This window comes from Microtus oregoni, unplaced genomic scaffold, assembly GCF_018167655.1.
Source record: "Microtus oregoni isolate MIOR12 unplaced genomic scaffold, Mior012 000046F_ref0000063, whole genome shotgun sequence".
NCBI classification, from domain to species: domain Eukaryota; kingdom Metazoa; phylum Chordata; class Mammalia; order Rodentia; family Cricetidae; genus Microtus; species Microtus oregoni.
This window is the reverse complement of record NW_024543220.1, coordinates 10,560,546-10,578,576: the sequence shown is the minus strand read 5'-3', so window position 1 is coordinate 10,578,576 and position 18,031 is coordinate 10,560,546. Positions and strand designations below refer to the sequence as shown.

At 54.4% G+C, this 18,031-nt stretch overlaps 5 protein-coding genes and 1 non-coding gene across 8 annotated transcripts in view; 4 read left to right on the top strand and 2 right to left on the bottom strand.

Annotated features, from left to right (window-relative positions):
• Positions 1 to 18,031, top strand: part of LOC121435313 (H-2 class I histocompatibility antigen, Q10 alpha chain-like) — a 731,224-nt gene that overhangs the window by 547,435 nt on the left and 165,758 nt on the right. The gene's annotated exons all lie outside the window — the stretch shown is intronic.
• The window catches only part of LOC121435272 (H-2 class I histocompatibility antigen, Q10 alpha chain-like), a 708,503-nt gene that overhangs the window by 547,759 nt on the left and 142,713 nt on the right, over positions 1 to 18,031 (top strand). The gene's annotated exons all lie outside the window — the stretch shown is intronic.
• LOC121435270 (H-2 class I histocompatibility antigen, Q10 alpha chain-like) overlaps positions 1 to 18,031 on the top strand; it is an 808,095-nt gene that overhangs the window by 673,009 nt on the left and 117,055 nt on the right. The window lies entirely within an intron of this gene.
• Positions 1 to 18,031, top strand: part of LOC121435275 (H-2 class I histocompatibility antigen, Q10 alpha chain-like) — a 703,994-nt gene that overhangs the window by 568,908 nt on the left and 117,055 nt on the right. The window lies entirely within an intron of this gene.
• Prrc2a (proline rich coiled-coil 2A) lies at positions 933 to 17,391 on the bottom strand. Of its 3 annotated transcripts, none has more exons than XM_041634360.1 (31): positions 17,207 to 17,391; positions 15,230 to 15,404; positions 14,574 to 14,751; positions 14,146 to 14,245; positions 13,987 to 14,059; positions 13,562 to 13,705; positions 13,267 to 13,418; positions 12,684 to 12,763; positions 12,378 to 12,520; positions 11,828 to 11,918; positions 11,527 to 11,737; positions 10,750 to 11,218; positions 10,225 to 10,415; positions 9,742 to 10,036; positions 9,025 to 9,235; positions 7,021 to 8,880; positions 6,431 to 6,699; positions 6,098 to 6,228; positions 5,765 to 5,894; positions 5,575 to 5,660; positions 5,188 to 5,421; positions 4,931 to 5,071; positions 4,745 to 4,816; positions 4,072 to 4,239; positions 2,658 to 2,740; positions 2,322 to 2,532; positions 2,124 to 2,222; positions 1,820 to 2,032; positions 1,536 to 1,630; positions 1,352 to 1,442; positions 933 to 1,253 (listed from the first exon to the last, which is right to left on the bottom strand). In XM_041634360.1, the coding sequence occupies exons 2-31, from the start codon at positions 15,339 to 15,341 to the stop codon at positions 1,113 to 1,115; spliced, it is 6,474 nt and encodes a 2,157-aa protein (XP_041490294.1). In that variant the 5' UTR covers positions 15,342 to 15,404; positions 17,207 to 17,391; the 3' UTR covers positions 933 to 1,112. The 3 variants fall into 3 exon arrangements, with proteins under 3 accessions (XP_041490294.1, XP_041490295.1, XP_041490297.1); XM_041634361.1 differs by lacking the exon at positions 17,207 to 17,391 and adding an exon at positions 16,305 to 16,418; XM_041634363.1 differs by lacking the exon at positions 4,745 to 4,816.
• On the bottom strand, positions 14,942 to 15,073 carry LOC121435739. Its single transcript, XR_005972600.1, has one exon. It is a non-coding gene; the product is annotated as a small nucleolar RNA SNORA38 (small nucleolar RNA).

The following is an 18,031-nucleotide window of genomic DNA, read 5'->3' as shown; positions in this document are numbered from 1 at the left end:
CTTTTGAAATTGGACTAAATGTATTTGTATTATATTGTTACAAGCTTATGAGAGCCAGTGAATGGAATGTGGTTTGGATGTAATTGGCCCCCATAAACTCATAGGAAGTAGCACTATTAGGTGTGGCTTTGTTGGAGAAAGTATTACTGTGAGGTCTCCTTTGCTAAAGCTATGCTCAATGTGACACAATTTTACTTTTAGAAACCATCATGGGGCTGGAAAGATGGCTCAGTGATTAAGAGCATTGCCTGCTCTTCCAAAAGTCCTGAGTTCAATTCCCAGCAACCACATAGTGGCTCACAACCATCTGTAAAGAGGTCTGGCGCCCTCTTCTGGCCTTCAGGCATACAGACAGAATATTGTATACATAATAAATACATATTTAAAAAAACCATCAAAACTAATTATGAAAATGTTTGGATGAGAGTAGTTCCAGCAAGCAGAACTTGGCAGCTTCAGCCATTTTAGTCAAGGTTACAAGAAAGGGGAGCTGGGTGGTAGCAGTGCACACCTTTAATTCCAGCACTCAGAAGGCAGAGGCAGGAGGATCTCTGTGGGAGGCCAGCCTGGCCTACAAAGTGAGTTCAGGACAGCCAGGGCTACACAGAGAAACCCTTTCTTGAAAAAACAAACACCAAAAAAAAAAAAAAACAAAAAAAAAACACCCAAACAAATAAGAAACAGGTTATGGTCCCAGAAGCCAGTTAAAAGAGAAAAGCTGGGGGTGGGGGGCTGGAGAGACGGCTCAGTGGTTAAGAGCACCGGCTGCTCTTCCAGAGGTCCTGAGTTCAATTCCCAGCAACTATATGGTGGCTCACAACCATCTGTAATGAGATCTGGCGCCCTCTTCTGGCGTGTGGGCATACATGCAGGCAGAATGTTGTATACATCACTAAGCAACACATTGTACATTAGTTAATCCCCCAAATGACTTTTTTTTTTTAAATTCTTTTATTCTTTTTTAACAAACGGCCCCAGGGATAGGGGACCAGGGGAAGAGAAGAGGGGAAGTGAGGCTCCAGACCCACAACCCCTCCCCATCCACCCCTTTCCCCCTTATATATTTATAATCTATATACAAGCCCCGGGGGTTGGGGTCAAGGGGAATTCCCTCAGCGGGGTGGGGGCAATCCAGGCTCCTTGTCCCCCCGGGACCCAGGCTCCTCTGCTCTTCGGGGAGGCCCTTCTCGAGAAGGTGGCCCTGTCCGTTCCCAAGGCTTCGGCATCCAGCGCAGGGCATCTGGTGGGGAGGCCTGAGGATAGGCACATGCGGAAGAGTTAAGTCACCAATCCTTCAGCAGCTCAGAAGGGAACCTAAGCTAAGGCTGGGGTCACAAGGTTTCTCCTTCACCTGCTGGTAGAGGTCAATGCGCTGAGTTCGGAATACTCCACTGTAGGTGGAAGGTGGGGCCTTGAGACGGGAATTGAGACCAGAGAAGGGCCTAAAGGAAGAAATTTGGTTAAGGCAAGCCCAAGACCTGTCCTGGTTTCAAAGAAAACTCCTGAGGATGCAGAGTCTCCATATTCCTATTTACCTTCCAGTTGGGGGAGTCCGAGATGACCCAGGACCACCAAGGTTGCTGCTGAGCTTGCGATAATCCTGGAAAGGCTTTAGTTCTACTGGGTGCAGCTGAAGATAAAAGACGATTCACCCTATGAACCTCCAGTCTGATCTATTCACCCTTTTTCTTCCTTTTTTGGGGGGACAGACCCTGAATCTCTCTACCTCGCCATCTTTCAAAATCCACTCAACGTGGACTACTGAGTCTTTCCACCCAACAGCCACCTCACTGCTCAGCCGCTATTCCCCACACCTCACCTCTGCTCGCCCCAAGCTAGGGGGGAAGGGCCTGGCAGATGAAGGCAACACCCGAGTAGCAGGAGCAGGTGGGGGCCGCACGGTCAGGCTGGGGGGCTGCAGAGCAGGACCCACAGGTAACAGAGAAAGAGGGGGTGGAGCAGGAGGTGGCGCTGGTGGCAGGGAGCCAAAGTTTACCACTGGCAGCTGTGACTCTACCACAGGCAGAAGCATCTGCAACAAGAACCCCCGGGAGCCCATTAGGGCAGCAAGGCACATGAGAAAATTCAACTAAGTCAGGCGAAGGAGTGGAGATGACAGATACCTGCTGAGCAGGGGCCCCTGAGGGAAGGAAGCCACTCTGACCACCTGGCTGCAAAGGAGTGGAGTAGAAATCTGATGGGGACGGGAGGTCCTGGCGTACCTGTTGGGAGACGGCAGGGAAAGTCACCCCCAGGTTGTAAACTGGTCAAGTCCCCCATGAGCGCCCTCCCCGCTGCCCTAGCAGCCGCCCACCTCATACCTGAAGCAAGGGTGGGTCAGGCAAGGGGCTGGGGCAGAAAGCTGCAGAGTAGAAGAAGGAAGGTGGAGGGTAGAGAACTCCTCCAGCAGGCAACTTCCCCAGCTCTGTGGTTTGCAGTGCTGAGAAATCCACAAACTGGCCCTTGAGAGCTACCCCAGAGAGCAGTGCCGAGGGAGGGGCTGGACCTGGGGGTAGATACAGGGGCTGTGACCTGAAAAGAAGTTAGGGAGGAGATGTTATTCTTAGTGTGAGTAATACCTTAACCTATTGTTTGGTACCCTCGTCCCTGGAATCCATCTCTATTTCCTTCGGAGGTCTGTAGGAATCTAGCTTTACCTGTACTGGTGCAATGAGGGTGTCCCAGGACGGAAGCCTCCGTTGTTGGGATGTAACTGAGAGTCGATGGCACCCCCAGAGACCTGATGGAGAACAGCAAGGCAGAAGCAGTTCCAATATCTTTGATCAAGAAAAGGTAACCTGGGGCTGGATACACACAGCAGTGGTAGAGAGGGGGCTTCTCTGCCGCCCGAGCCCCAGGTCTGTGCTCTAGCAGTGTGGTGGGTAATCCTGGCTGTCAGCAGGACTGAGTAACACACAGGCGACAGAAAAGCGCACTTTCCACCTCAAAGTGGGCAGCACCATCCTACAGGCCAAGGGCCTGGATAGAATCAAAGTGAAAAAGTAACAGAGGAGCCTGGTGGAATCTGTTCCTAGGAAGGGGACAAGCATCAAGTTCAAGGCCATCTTGTACTACAGAGTAAGCTCAAGGCCAGACCCTGTCTCACAATGTGAGAAGAGGGCAGGAGTGGGGGCTGCAGAGATGGCTCGGCTGCTAGAACAGGCACAACAGCATCTACAGCTCCAGCTCTAGGGAGATCAGACGCCGCTGGCCTCCATGGGCACCTGTGGTCATGTACACACACCCACTGAGTACATGCAAGGCTGGTTATCTGCACTGGCTGTTCTTCCAGATCTGGTCTATCCTCAGCACCCACATGGTGGCTTATAACCACCTGCAACTCCAGTTCCAAGGGGATCAATGTCTTCTTATGGCCTCTGTGAGCACTGTATACACATGGTGCAGACAAATACAGGCAAAAACAAAAATCTCTTTTTCGAAACAAGGTTTCTCTATGTAGCCCTGGCAGGCCTGGAACTTGCTCTTATAGATCTACCTGCTTCTGCCCTTCCCAGTGCTGCCTACATGTCTGCCTGCACACAGGGAGGGCACCAGATCTCATTACAGATGGTGTGAGCCACTGGGTGGTTGCTGGAATTGAACTCAGGACCTCTGGGAAACAGGCTCTTAACCTGAGTCAGCTCTCCAGCAGGCAGCTGATCTGTCCCACCACAAAGAACCTTCAAAACCACAGGTCTTAGGTATTGCCAAAGCAATAGAAAATCTAACACATGCCATCAAAAACAAAAACAAATTCCTGAGCAAAAGCCTTAACCACCCTACCCACTGCAGGAAAAAGAAAAACATACAACAAAATGTTTTATAATTAACCAACTTCAGGGCAAGAGACACCGCTCGGCAGGTAATGCACCTGCTGCTGACCCAGGGAACCTGGTGGAGAGAGGACTGCACCCTCTGCTGGCAGATGTAGCACATGCACGGGCACACACATCTGCTGGGCATGTTGGTAGAGCGCATCTTTAATCCCAGAACATGGCAGACATGTGGAAAACATCAACAACAGGGGAAAAAAGAGTAGAAAGGGGGCAAATGATGAAAAACGGCGCTTACTTGGGAACTGGGAGGTCCAGGGCTGCCATAGAAGACCTCAGTGTACAGGCGCTGACCTGAAGGGCTGGGCTCTGGACCACAGTGCCCAGAACCCAGGCTCTTGGCCTGTGGCTCAGTAGAAGGAGAAGCGCTGGGGAGCAGCTCCCAGTCTCTGGATATGGGAATGGCCTGGCCAAAAAAAAGCCTTGTCAAGAAGGAAGTCTGACATTCTACATCAGCAGTCCTCAACCTGTGGGTTGTGATCCCTTTAAGAATTGAATGACCCTTCCACAGGGGTTTCATACCTAATATTTACATTACTATTCTTTTAAGATTTATTTCATATACAGTGTTTTGTATGGGTGCATTCTTGCATCCCGGAAGAGATCTCATTCTATATAGCTGTAAGCTGTTATATAGTTGCTGGAAATTGAACTCAGGACCTCTGAAGAACAGCCAGTGCCCTTCACCTCTGAGCCCCCACATTACAATTCTTAACAATAGCAAGGTTAGTTACTAAGTAGCAACAGATAATGTTATTCTGTGAAAGCCCCTACCACATGAACTGCATGGGGGGGGGGGGCCTGTGGCACTAGTAAGATAGAGGACACCACTGGTCTAGATGCTTATCATTACTCCCGTGTATCTTCATCAGAGTTCACGGGCCTTCCCACCAAACTCACAGCCCCCCTACCTCGGTAACTGATGTTGCCAACTCTTTCTCTCCTTTTAAAGTGTCTCCTACCACTAGGCACAAGTCTGAGTCCTGTAACATGGGGGGAGGAGGATACAGGATAGTCCCACAATTCAAACCCCCATCCCACCTGTCATCACTCTCCATACCCAACCCAGGATACGCCCAAGTTCAGCCCATTCAGACCTTGTTGGTAGTGCCAAACTCAACTTGAGAGCCAGATCGGTGGGCTGGCCGGAGGGGGCCTGGCTCTGGGCCTCGGTCTGTGCGTTGCGATCGTTCTGTTCCTATGGGACCAGGGGGCAGAGGCTGCTCCCGGGGCAGCTCCTAGATTGGAGAACAACAAAGTACAGTTGGTGGGTGACAGGAAAAAACAAATCCAAGAAATCCCACTACATACTGACAAAGAAAGGCTGACAGACAGGGCCAGGTAAGTTTTTTACCTTTCTGTCCCCATCATGGGGAGCAGGTGGCCGTCTCCTAGGAGGTTCAGAGGGTTCAGAGCCAGATGCACCCTCACCAGGAACAGTATTCAGGGGCGAGGGTCCTCCAGGCCGCTTGGGGGGTCCTTCTGCTGACCCCTTAAGTCCTCCATCAGGGGAACTTCGCTGGCTACAGGGACCTGATGACACTTGAGAATCTCCACTGAGGTCCACCCCACTGTCAGACTGACTCATCTAAGGAGTGGAGGAGAGGTCAAGTTAAGAGCAGAAAACACCTAATGACTAACACGTGCATGTACATCAACACACTGAGAAAAGGAGATTCAGGACAGATGAGAAGACATGAACAACACTCAACAAAAATCACTAACCCCCTAACCCACTCACCTCTGTGCCTGCCACATCCTCAAAGGGGCTCAGGGGCTCCATCCAGGGCTCTATGGAGCCGGGCTGGTAACTCTTTCGGCTTGTGGCTGGAGAACATCAACCAGGAAGCAGGCAGTGAGAAAACAGTTCTGAGGCCCACCTCACACCCTGCCCCCAATTCCAGTCTCTCCCCTGCACCAGCTCTACCCACCATTATGTAAACGACTCCAGATGTGGGGGGTCAGGGCCTCTGCGCCCGAATCTCTGGACTCTCCCTGAGGGCCTGGGACCTCAGGCTTAGAGCCTAGGAATCCAGAGCTAGGAGAAGCTGGCACAGACTCCTAAGGAAAGAAAACCCAGAAGGGCAAAACACAAATAAGCTGGGGCTGAGTGAGGAGCAGCAGCAACAGGGGAGACAGATCCATGGGAGACAAGTGGTGACCGCTAATGAGAATCTGGGGTGAGGGCTCACAACAGAAAGCATAACCAAGAGCCTTCAAAGGTGAGAGTGCAACGAAACCCAATCTCCAGCCCCATCCCTCACCTCCTGCAGCAGCTCCGGTTTTCGGGGTGGCCGCTCCCGCCGTTTCGGGGGGAAGGGATTAACCCCGGCAGAGTCCCGGGGAGTCCCGCCCACCCCCCTCACCATCGGCCCTGGCTCCTCGAAGTGGGGGTCTGGGGAAAAGGGGAAAACTGTCAGCATCTACCTCATTCTACCACCGACCCTAGCTTGCTCTCCCAACTCCACCTCCCAGTCCTTCCAGCTCTACTCATCGCTGAACCCAATAACAGGGCCCCCAGGTCAAACTTATGCTCCCCACTCCAGCACCTGACCTTTGGGGATGAAGTCATTCCCACCTGCTTGCCCCCAGCTTACCAGAACTGATGTCGTTGCTGGCCCTCGGGGGGTCATAACGGGTTGGGGGCCGAGGGGAGGAGCCCTGAGGGGCTTGGGGAGGCCCAGGCTTAGGCCTTGGGTGCCCCCCTGGTGCAGTTACATTTCCTTGGCGGCTGCTAAGTTGGGCCAGAGCCTGTTGGATGCCAGCCGGGTTGCTGTGGATAACTTGGTCCAGGCGGAAGACAGCAGAACTGCTGGGGGGCGGTGGAGGAAGAGGAAGCCCCGGGGCTCGCTCCTCGGGAGGCCGGCTGGAGAAAGCAGAGCATCAGCTCCAGGGCTCACTAAAGTCTTATTCTGTCCTACAAGTCAAGCATCTGTTTTCCAGCTTCTCCACTGGTACCCTGCTCTCTCCCGATAAAACCCTTTCAAAGTTTTGTTTACCGAGTGGGAAAACAAGCATGAGGACTGCCAACTCTTCCGCTCACTAACTGCCCTTAGCAAGGTGGAGGAATTATGGGACCTCTTGATGCCTGACATTATCTACATGTCCCCAACTCCCTGGCACCCACCCTCACCTGACACCCCCTCACCCCAGCAACTGTAACGGTTAGCAATCTACCCTTACCCACCTTCGGTTCTTGGGAGAGGGCCAGCTCCTCTTATCCCCTCGTCCTGGGCCGGTCCGTCCCCCAGGGCCTGAACCACCACCACTACTGCCACCACCACTGCCAGTCTTGCCCCCAGGGCCTGGGCGCCGGTTTTGACGATCCATGCCTGGCCGCTGACTTGAGAAGCTCCGCTTGCTCAAATCCTTAGCTCGCTGGCTCAGCTCTCCGCGAGACATGGTTGAAATGCCTGGTCCAGACCCACCTGCACTGCCCCCAGGAGTCCCCACAGCTTTAGAGGTCATAAGTGCTGCTGGGGGAGTCTCCTTGTCACCCCGGCGCTCACTGGCAAAGTCGCTGCTCTCTGATGCAGTCTCCCATTCCTCATTGGCTTGGTCAGAGTTCTGGTTTGACAGATCAGGAGAGTTAGCAGCTGTGCGGCGAGGGGGCGGGGGAACAGTGACTGTTGCCAGAGTCTCCTCGGGTCCAGGGGTAGAGCTTGGAAGGGTTAGGGAAGGGGGCTTGACATCAGCTCCTCTGGCTGCATTTTCACGTTCTTGTTTCAGCCTCCGGAAACGAGGGGGTTTGTCCTGCTGCTGAGCCCTGCCATGTCTCCTCCGTCGGGGTCGCTCCCCATCTTCCATGCCTACACCTATGTTGCCAGCTCGAGACATGGGGGACAGGGGCCCTGAAATCAGCTTCTCTTTCAAGGGGTCCTTACTTGGGGGCAAAGGACCTGTCGGAGGCTTCTTTGGAACCATAGACTTGGCTGGAGGGCTCCAGCCTGAGCAAACAGGAGGAGGAGGCCGCCCCCCACCTCGGCCACGACGTGATGGCACTCCTCTTGGAGTGAAGACACGACCACCCCGGGCAGTAGAGAATCGGGCTGGGGCTGGCGATGGGGGAGCTGCTGGTGGTGGTGGGGCAAGGGGGCCCTGAGCAAGTACTCCCTCCTTGGGTGGGGGTGGGGGTGCTTCCTTGTCAGAGGGGGCCAGGTCACTCTCGTGCGTCTCACTGCCTGTTTCAGAACCACGCTGGCGGCGTCTTTTGGGTATTTCTTCATACTCTGAACCCTCACTTCGTGTCTCACTGGCAGTGCGACCTCGGGGAGCAGAAGGGTGGTTTGGTCCCCCTGCACCACCGCCACGCCCGTCATCTCCTCGGAATTCCCGGTAACTTCGGAATTCTCGGCTCCGGGCTCCCCGACCTCGGCCTCCGTAGGTTCCCCGAAAGCCCCTTCCTCTGGCAAAATACTCGCCTCGGCCACGACCCCGGCACGATGTAGGACCTAGTCTTTCATAGGAATAGTCCCTCCGAAGCCTAGGAGCAGGAGAAAGATTCCCACCCGGTGGGGTCTCCTTGGGGCCCACCTTCCCCTTAGCTGTCTTGAGTGGATCTGGCTTTGGAACCTTGGGGGTCTCATCCCCCTGTTCTAGGGATTTAGGAGGCAGTTCGTCGACTTTGACAGGTTGTTGCGGTTTCTTTATAGGCCCAGCTCGGCGAGGAGGGACACCTGGCTCCTCTGGAGGGATCCCACGACGACAGCTGCCTGGGCGAGGGCCCCATCGAGTCTCCGTACGATTTTCTCTGCGTGGTGGTGGTGGTCCTTGGCCTCCACCTCCAGCTCCACGGGCAGGCTTTCTGCCTGCTTCTGGTCCTGACACCTGTGGCGGTTCCTCCTTGGGGGGTTCCTTCTTGGGTGGTGGAGCTTGTATCTTGGCAGCCTCATCATTGCCCGGGGCCCAAGGTAGTTGACGGGGTCCTGGAGGAGCTGGCTCCTCCAGAGGAAAGCGAGAGATTGGGGGCCCAGGGGCTCCGTTCTCAGGAAAACCGGGATAATTAGCCAGATAAGGTGGGGGCGGAGGTACTGGAGGAGTCTCGCTCCTGAGGAGAAACAGAAGTCTGTCAGGATGAGGATGAGCACACACTCAGTGCATTCTGACCTAGACACTCCTTTCCCCTGGACTCCCCATCTCCTGAGATAACCCTGGCACACAGTCAGGCCGCAGTTCCTCCCTAGCAACTCACCTCATAGTCTTGTCGTCCTCATCTGCTGCCTGGCGCAGAGGTGAGGTGAGAGGGCGAGGGTCAGTAGGTGTGGTGGTAAAGACGTCTCCTACCCAGGCCAACTTGGGGTCTACTGGTGGGGTGCCCCGTTCCCGTAATAGAGGGGGTGCATGGCGTTCAAATGGCTCTGAGCTTGAGCCCCCACTGTCTGACCGTTCCCGGGGAACCAGACCTAAGAAAACAAAGAAACTACCCTGTCAGGCTTTCCACACCAACATTATCTTCCCTTTGCACGCAGGCAGCACCTGCACCTCCTGTTCTCTAAGTCTGGGTTTTCTTGAAAACAGTCAAGCACTCAGCTCCCCTATGAAGTAATCAAAGCCCCTCAAAAACCATGCCCAGGCCGGGCGGTGGTGGCGCACGCCTTTAATCCCAGCACTCGGGAGGCAGAGGTAGGCGGATCTCTGTGAGTTCGAGACCAGCCTGGTCTAGAGAGCTAGTTCCAGGACAGGCTCCAAAGCCACAGAGAAACCCTGTCTCGAAAAACAAACAAAAAACAAACAAACAAACAAAAAAAAAAAAACCATGCCCAATGAAGGACCTTGGTTTACCTCTTCCCCAAGCCTATTCTCACAAGACCCTCAGAAGGACTAAGCAGAGACACCATCGCAGCAATCTGTCATACAAAGTATCTCCTCCTGGAACAGGGAGCTTCCCACCACTCCAATGGACCCTTACCAGAGGGATGCACACCAGGAGGGTAGAAGTCCAGAGGGGGCCGGCCCTGAAGAAGTCGAGGGTCCACATAAGGAGGAATCATCATCCAGCGGGGATCAAAGTTCATTGGAGGCATTGGTGGGGGCCGGCCCAGAGCACCTGGGTACAGGGCTTTGGGGGGTGGGGGTGGTGCCTGTGGGGCAGGTACAGCTCCCAGGGTCACAGGCTGTGGTGGTGACGGGGGCACTGGGGCAGGAGGGGCAGTGCCTTGTTGCTGCTGCTGCTGCCACTGCTGCTGCTGCTTCAGGAGCTGCTCCTGCCAAGAACAAGTCAGGAGAGAGGTTACCAGTTTACAGCCAAAGGCGTTAGTAGGAAAAGTCAAGGCAAGGGCATGACAAACACACACGGGGTGGGTGGACCAGGAACACAGTCAAAAGGTGAACACTGCCTGAAGACGGCAGAGAGAGACAAACAACAGCCTAAAAGGGAAGAACTTGACCTCACCTGTTGCTGCCGCTGGAAGCGAGGTGGCAATGACTTCTGGTATTTTGGGTAGCCCAAGCCCTGGCTGGGAGGCTGGCGAGTAGGAACAACCCCATCACCCTTGGGTTCAATCTTTGGGGCTGGGGGTGTGGTGGGTGGAGGAACCTCTTCTGGTGGTTCAGGGCCCTCTTTTGAAGGCAGTTGGGGTTCCACTGCATTGAAGAACAGAGTGAGTAGGTTCAGTTCATTAAAACAGCTAAAAAATTACCCAGAAATTCCAACCCCCAACCAAATACCAACTATATTAAAGCCCATCCTGTCTAAGACCTGGGAAAACACTTCAAGGCCTCAAATACTTCTGTGAAACACCAGAAAACGCTTTGCTCCACTTTGGGTGCTACAAAAACGCTTTAGATCCTCCTCCCAGATATCCCAAACAGAACCCCTTCTTTCTCTACCACCCACAGCTCTCTTCCCGTGACACCATCTTTACTACCCAGCATCCTCACAGGACGAGCACCTAGCAGCCTATTCCTTTCTGCATACCTGAGCTGGCTTCGAAGCTGCCACTGCTGGTGCTACTGGCAGTGCCACCACCACTCACCAGAGTGGGAGCTGGAGCCACACCTGGACTGGGGGTGGACTGCACAGGAGGGGCTTGTGCTGGCTCTTCAGGTTCTTTCTCTGGTGCTGGGGCTGACGGCAGAGCTGGAGGAGCAGGGAGTTCTTTGGGGACTGCAGGTGATAGAGCTGGGGCAGGAGGGGTAGCAGGTGGGGCTGCAGGCTCTGCTTTGAGCCGCTTGTCAGGTGCCCCAAACTTTTCATCGAGTCGCTTGAGCTTCTCGGCACAGGCTGCCCGGCGCTCCTCCTGCATGCGGCGCTCTTCCTCTTCTCGTCGCCTCCGGGCACGCTCCACTGCCAGGGAAATCTCTGAGGAAGACTGCTTCCGACGCTGCCGCCACGCCTCATCCTCATCTTCGGGGGCTGGGGGTTTGCAGGGAGGACCCCCACGGTCCTGCAACAGGTACCAGTCATTCTACCTTCTACCTCTTTCAAAGACCAATCAACAGGAAGCAGCAGGCCATGAAGTTACAGGTCTCTGTGGGTGGAGGCCAACTCCTCATCCTCACTGTTCCTTTAGAGACCTGAACACGCAGGCCTTCCTTCCCAGCATCCCAACTCATCCCCCACCCCCAGAACCAAATGTTCCCAAGTTTTCCTGAGATACTGGACAGCCCCCTTGCTTCTTGTTATTACTGCTTATTCATCATTCCTGACGCCTCCCACAACTGACCCTCTCAAGCCCTCACTGTAGATACTCACTGGGTAGTCCCCAGGGGGGCCCCAGTTCCCCACAGGTGCCCGGTGAGGTGGAGGTGGGGGAGGTTTTGGGGTAGCAGGAGCGGGCTCCGGTTCTGGGGGCCTTGAGTTCTCTGTCCAGGCCGTCTTGGGAGGGGGTGGCTCACTGCCAGGGGAAGTGCCCTTTTTGACATCTGCTTCAGGTTCCTCAGCAGCAGCTGACTGGGAATCCTTGCTGTTGATAAACCAGTGTGTTTAAACTCAGCCCTCCAGGAGTCTATGTAACAGAAAAACAAGCCCCCTTCTCTCTGGTGCCCTAACTCACTTGGACTCAGCTCCCTCCTCATCAGAGTCTCGCCCATCTTCCTCATCGCTGAACTTGAGTTTTTCAGTGTAGTCGACCTCCTCATGGGCTCCTGAGGTGAAAGAAAGCTGACAGTAGGCAAGCCAAGCAGTCTTTGCTCCAATCTCAGATACTTTCCCCAAACAAAACCGATCTTCTGAACTACAACAGCAAAATGAACCAACACTAACCACGCCCACCCAGCCAGCCTTCAGCTGCTGCCCAAGCCCTGGCACCCTCAGTCCTCTCAACGCTGTGCAGCGTTTGGCCTCTACCAAGCATCCCTTCCATGCCTGCTGCTCTCTCAGACGACCCACCATTTCTTTGTCAGATTTTACTTTTTTTTTTTTTTTTTTTTTTTTTTTTTTTGGTTTTTCGAGACAGGGTTTCTCTGTGGTTTTGGAGCCTGTCCTGGAACTAGCTCTTGTAGACCAGGCTGGTCTCGAACTCACAGAGATCCGCCTGCCTCTGCCTCCCGAGTGCTGGGATTAAAGGCGTGCGCCACGCTTTACTTTTTAAGATCCAAATTTACCTGCCCAGCCATCATCATTCTCCTGGTCCAATTGGTCAAATTCTTTGAGATTATCCTCTTTAAGAATAGAAGGCCGACCCACAGGCTCTACAAGGCGCATTGGCGGCCCTGAGCCCCGGGGGCCCGCCACGCGAGGAAAACGGCTGTGTATGGGGAGAGAGAAAAAAAAAGTGTGGGGGAGACACAATATTAAATACAGTATGTAGTAGAACTGCATACAAACTGAACCTCCTGGGTACAAACACATCTTCCCAAGCAGCTTATTAACACTGTCCCCAGGAACAAACTCAGAATCTGATTGCTTACCCAGGCCCATCTGGAGTCGGGTATCGATAAGGCCCCTGGGGTCCGTAGGGCGGAGGGAATGGGAGATATGGGGGATACATCTGCAAAAGGGCCCAACAATCGCTGCTAAGAAGATAGATAGCTGCCAACCCTTTAAACACATCCTCCTCCCAACCCCATCTCACTGGGGTCCTTTTTTTTTTCTTCTTCAAGACAAGGTTTCTCTGTGTAGGCCTGGCTATCCAAGAACCCACTCTGGGAGACCAGGCTGGCCTTGAACTCACAGAGCTCCGTCATCCTTTCATCTGGAGTGCTGGAATTAAAGGCTAAAGGCGTACACCACTCCCCGAACTGGGGTTTACTTTCTGCCTTCTAAAGACTAAATCCTGACTCCCCACCACCAGACAGAGTTTCTGTGTAGCCCTGGCTGTCCTGTAACTCCCTCTACAGACCAAGCTGGTCTTAAACTCACAGCAATCTGCCTACCTTTGCCTCTCAAGTGCTGGGATTAAAGGTGTGAACCACCAATACCCTGCCTAAATCTTGACTACTTAACCCTCTGGCTTTTAGTGAAACCACTCCAAGACTGGATAGCCAAACTCACAAAGGGCGGCATCATTCCGCGGTAGGGAGGGAACTGGGGTGGACCCGAAGGCTGCAGCCCACCCCGGGGATCATGACCATGATGAAGTTTGGAGTCCGGGCCCTCCAGTTCATCAGGGCCACGCCCACCTCCGTCCCTCCAAGTTGTAGAATCTGTATTTTGAAAAATGTGAAGAGGGGGAAAAGATAAGTTATTACCGATTGGGAGCAAGTGGATGCATCAAAAATGATGGGGAGGAACATTTAGCTCCTCCATGGACCAGACGCTAGCCTGGCTATGCTAGGCGGTCACTCACTTTGGGGGCGGAGGCTTGGTCCGGGCCCAGACGACTGTTCGGCAGACTCCCTTTCCTTGGCAGCCTTGTCCTGGTCGCCAGCCGCCTGCAGGGTCGGAAATTCCTCTCGAGAGAATCGCGACAGTAGGCTTGATGCCCTTCCACCTGTTGAAATGAGAGCACGAGTCAGACAGAGTTCGCTTCCTGAGCGTGCACATACAGTGGAAGGCTCTGGGTCCTGGGAGGATGAGATTTAGACAAAGGCCCCGGAGCTTTACTGTCGGAGTACAGAATGCAGGGCTCCCGTACGACAGTGATCTCACACTTTCTTTTTGGGTTTTCAAGACAGGGTTTCTCTGTAGCTTTGGTGCCTATCCTGGAACTAGCTCTTGCAGACCAGGCTGGTCTCGAACTCACATGGCGACCTCCAACACTCTTGAACTCACCATCCCCATGTGCTCCATGGGTGACACTGGCTTGTGCCCAGGACTTTACCCCGCTTGGAACTGAAGGAGTGTTCTGGAGAAGCAAAGTAATTAATAATGGTCACGAGGAGGGAAGAGTAAGCATCATTCTTCCTCCAACCCCTCCAGTTCTCCAGGTACCTCTGGGGCTGTTGGGGGTCGTTTCGGCTGGTTGGAGGCAGACGTCTGTGAAGCCGGCAGTGACTGCGATTCCGGCGGCTGAGCGGTTGAGGCATCGGAACTGGGGGAATAGCAGGATGGAAAGGTTATCCAGACTTTGAGATGCCTCTCCCTTCGTTCTCCCACTGATACAAAGTTGGAGCTAACCCTAGACCATCACTACCATCTACAAATACTAGGACAAACTAGCTCTCAGACAGGCTCTTTCTTCTTGCTCTCTCCCCATCTGTCTAAGCTTAAGGCTACATTCCTTTGTAATCTAACAGACGAGGTGCAAAATGCGCTTCTGTCTCTGGTTCTCATTTGTCTGGAACAGACCGCCCGCGCTTTAATATTTTCTCAAGTTCGAAGCTAAAAGACGCATCATTCTAGGTTCCCCAGGCCTCTACCTCTTGGGGTCGGACTGCTCCTGTTTGCTTGCCCATCCTGTTCCGTCTTTCGGCACTAGTGAGACATTGGGGTCATTGCCTTTGTTCTCGGCTTTCAGGCTTGGAAGGTTGGCTGGGGGTGGCATACGCCGGGCAATGGCAACTTTTCCGAGGCTCTGCAGGCCATGTCGAGGGGCAACTGAAGCAAAGGTGGAGAAAGGGTCAACAATATCTCACAGGGAAGACCTAGCAGTCCCCATTCAGATCCCACTTAGACTACCCTCAGCATTCTACTACCTTTTCACTACAGATTTCTCTCAGAAGCCATTCCACTACTCAATAATCTCCAAGCTTTCCCGACAAAGGTGAATACATTATAATCACTGCTTCTCTGTGGGACAGCTGATCCGGAGCCTGCGGGGAGCAAGCAGGTCCCAGATCTCTGCAAATCCACATTTCTTTGCCTCCGACTCTTACGTGTTCATGGACAAGGAACCAAAAACACGCCTTTGTGGGGAGGATGACTGGTGTTTTACCCAGAGCCCAGCACCCCCACCCAACACTGAAGATGAGACCGGGAGCTCTTCAGTGTTCTGTTTGCTACTTTTGTTCAAGGAGTCTACATCCAACACATGCTCAACCTTCAAACACTAACAACATCTTTGCGGGACCCTCACCGGCGGGTTTCTGGATCTCTAAGGACTTGCCCTTATACGTATCAAACAGGTTGAGCGAGGAATACTTCTTTCCATCCTTCCCCTTGGCAGTCGGCCCCGAGCGATCGGACATTGCGCTGGAAGCTCATTGAGTACGTTGGGTCCTGCAGGCACCTCCCCCAAAACGAGCCGGTGCCTGTGGGTCAGACAGTAGGCAGTTCAGAGTCTGCCCCCTTCACAAACAAAAGTCTAGAAGCTCTCTTCACTCTCTAGCTTGAGTAAACTACTATAGACTCTTAAGTGACCACAATCCACTCAGCCCCCATAGCCAGTCCTTTCTCCCTGACACATCCTGACAAAGAAAACAAATAATAGTATCTTCCTGATATAAAGGTGCTACCCTTTGGGCCACTTTATAAATGGCAGCAGCAGCCGGGCGATGGTGGCATACACCTTTAATCCCAGCACTTGGGAGGTGGATCTCTGTGAGTTCGAGGCCAGCCTGGTCTACAGAGGGAGTTCCAGGTCAGGCTCCAAAGCTACAGAGAAACCCTGTCTCGAAAAACAAAACAGAAATGGCAGCTGCCTCTCTTGCTATCGAAAAAGCAATTGTCTTCCACTTCTCCAATAATCAGAGATACATGATAAAAATGGACAACCAAGTCCAAGCCCCAGAGAAAACCAGAATGAGGCACACAATTCCATCGAGCATGTAAGAGAACTTAGGACTACCAACCTATTAGACACCAGCTCCCTAATCATGCCCCAGGGCTCTGTGTCCCAGGTTCCATTCCCAGCAGCCTTAAGTTCCATCTGGGGAGGTTTGAAGGAAGGTATGCTGGGAGGTTAAGGATTTTTATGAGCTTGCTATGCCAGACTGGGAGCTGGTGCCAGAATAAGCCTTACTAAACAACAGGGGCTCCACACACTGCCAGGTTGAACAAAACCCACTGTAAGCAGAATACTCCATCTATCATTCCTTAACTTGCCCCCATCTTGGGTCTTGGAAACAATGCTGCTCGCAGAAAAAAAACACTAGCGGACTCCGGTGTATTCTATGTAAAACCGAGGAAAAACAAAGCATTATGAAGCTAACCTGAAAATACCCTGTACCCATGGGCCCAGAGAGCCCAAACCAGAACCAGCTTCATCTTCTATCCTCATGAAATCTCCCACAGGCAGTCAGTTCTTTTCTTAATAACCCTTACTCCCCAGGCAGGCCAAACGCTCCATCTCGGTGCATTCTAGAGCGACCAGGCAGTCATTTGTGGGTGGGAACGGTGTGGAGGAGAGATGGAAGATAGGAAGAAAGCAGGCAGGCACAGGATCAAAGCCCAAACCTGGGAAAAAACTTTACCATAAGCCCGAGACAAGGAGATGGGGGCTGCTCTACGGGCACAGAAGGAAACCAATCTGACATCTACGGTGAAAAACGGGGAGCAGAAAGACCGCAGAGCAGACAAATTTAAACTAATAAGAATCAAAGAGAAAGGAGGGAGAGAAATAATATATGGGAGCAAGAATAGCTGAGAAGGGGGCAGCCTCAAGACAGCCGGGAATAAAGGGGGTGAGCGGGGGAGATCCGGCTAGCAGGAAAAATGGAGAGAGCAGAGAGGCAGAGATGCTGGACGAAAGCAGGGCCCCGGAACCGGGGTGACTCGGCCCGAGACGCAGCAGGACGGGAACCATGGCGCCGGGGGGCAGCGCGGAGAGACCCTCCAAGGCGGCCGAGGGGCCCCGGATGGGCCGGGGGGCCCGGGGCGCCGGGCGGGCACTGCGGCCCGCAGCGGGGTCGTGCACCCGGGACGCGGCGACCGCGCCGCCGTCAGCCCCTGGTCCCTCCACAGCGGCCTGGGAGCGGCCGGCGCAGGCCGAGGGGGAGGGGCGGGCCGGCGGCAGGAGGACAAGATGGCGGCGGCTGATGGCAGCTTCTCCCCCGGCCCGCCGCCGCCGCCCCGCGCCGGAAAGGGCGTCAGCGCCCGGCTCGCCCAGACTCACCTGGCCGGGTGCGCGGGGGTCCGGAACCCGGGTTCAGAGGCTCCCCGGCGCGGATGGCGGCGGGGAGGGGGCGGATGGCGGCGGATGGCGCCGCGCTGGCTCCTCCCGTCTCCCTCGCTCACTCCGCGGCTGGGCTCCGACTAACGGCCCATCCGGGCAACCGCCGCCCCCGGGAGCACCCCCCCCCCCCCGCCTCCCGCCTCTCTCCGCGGCTGGACACGCCCCCTTATTTGCATAGAGGGCGGGCCCCTGTCTCCCCGACCCCTCCGCGTCTCAGCGCCGTCCCCCTACTTTAAAAACGAAGGCCGTGTGCGGCGGCTATTTGCATAAAGGGGAGGGACTTACGGACGCTAGGACGCCGGTTGGCTAGGGCGGCGCCTTGGCGTCGGCGGTTGAGACGCGTCGGCCCGAAGGAATGCCGGGCCGTTGGGCGCAGAATTTACACGACGGATGGTGGGAGGAAAAGGCGGCGCATGCGTGCTGTGTCCGCGGACGGGCTGAGAGCAAGAGGCGCAGGAAAAGGATGCTCGGCGCCCGACGCTTTCGGGCCAGAGGACGGGAAGAACTGCGACGAGCGGAAGGGATCACTTAGTGGAGGGAGGAGTTCACGTAGGCCCTGGAAGAGCCTCAGGGCTGCCGTCCATTCGGGGGAGGTGAACGCTTCAGGGAGGCGGGCTTTCCAGCCTGTCAATCACGTCATGCAAATGAGCGGCGAGGCGAGCCAATGAAAGGGCGCGGAGGACTGTATCGTTGACTTTCTCCGAGGAGGCGTTCTTCGAGCGGTTCTGGGTATTTGCATAATGTATGCAAATCACTTGAACAAAG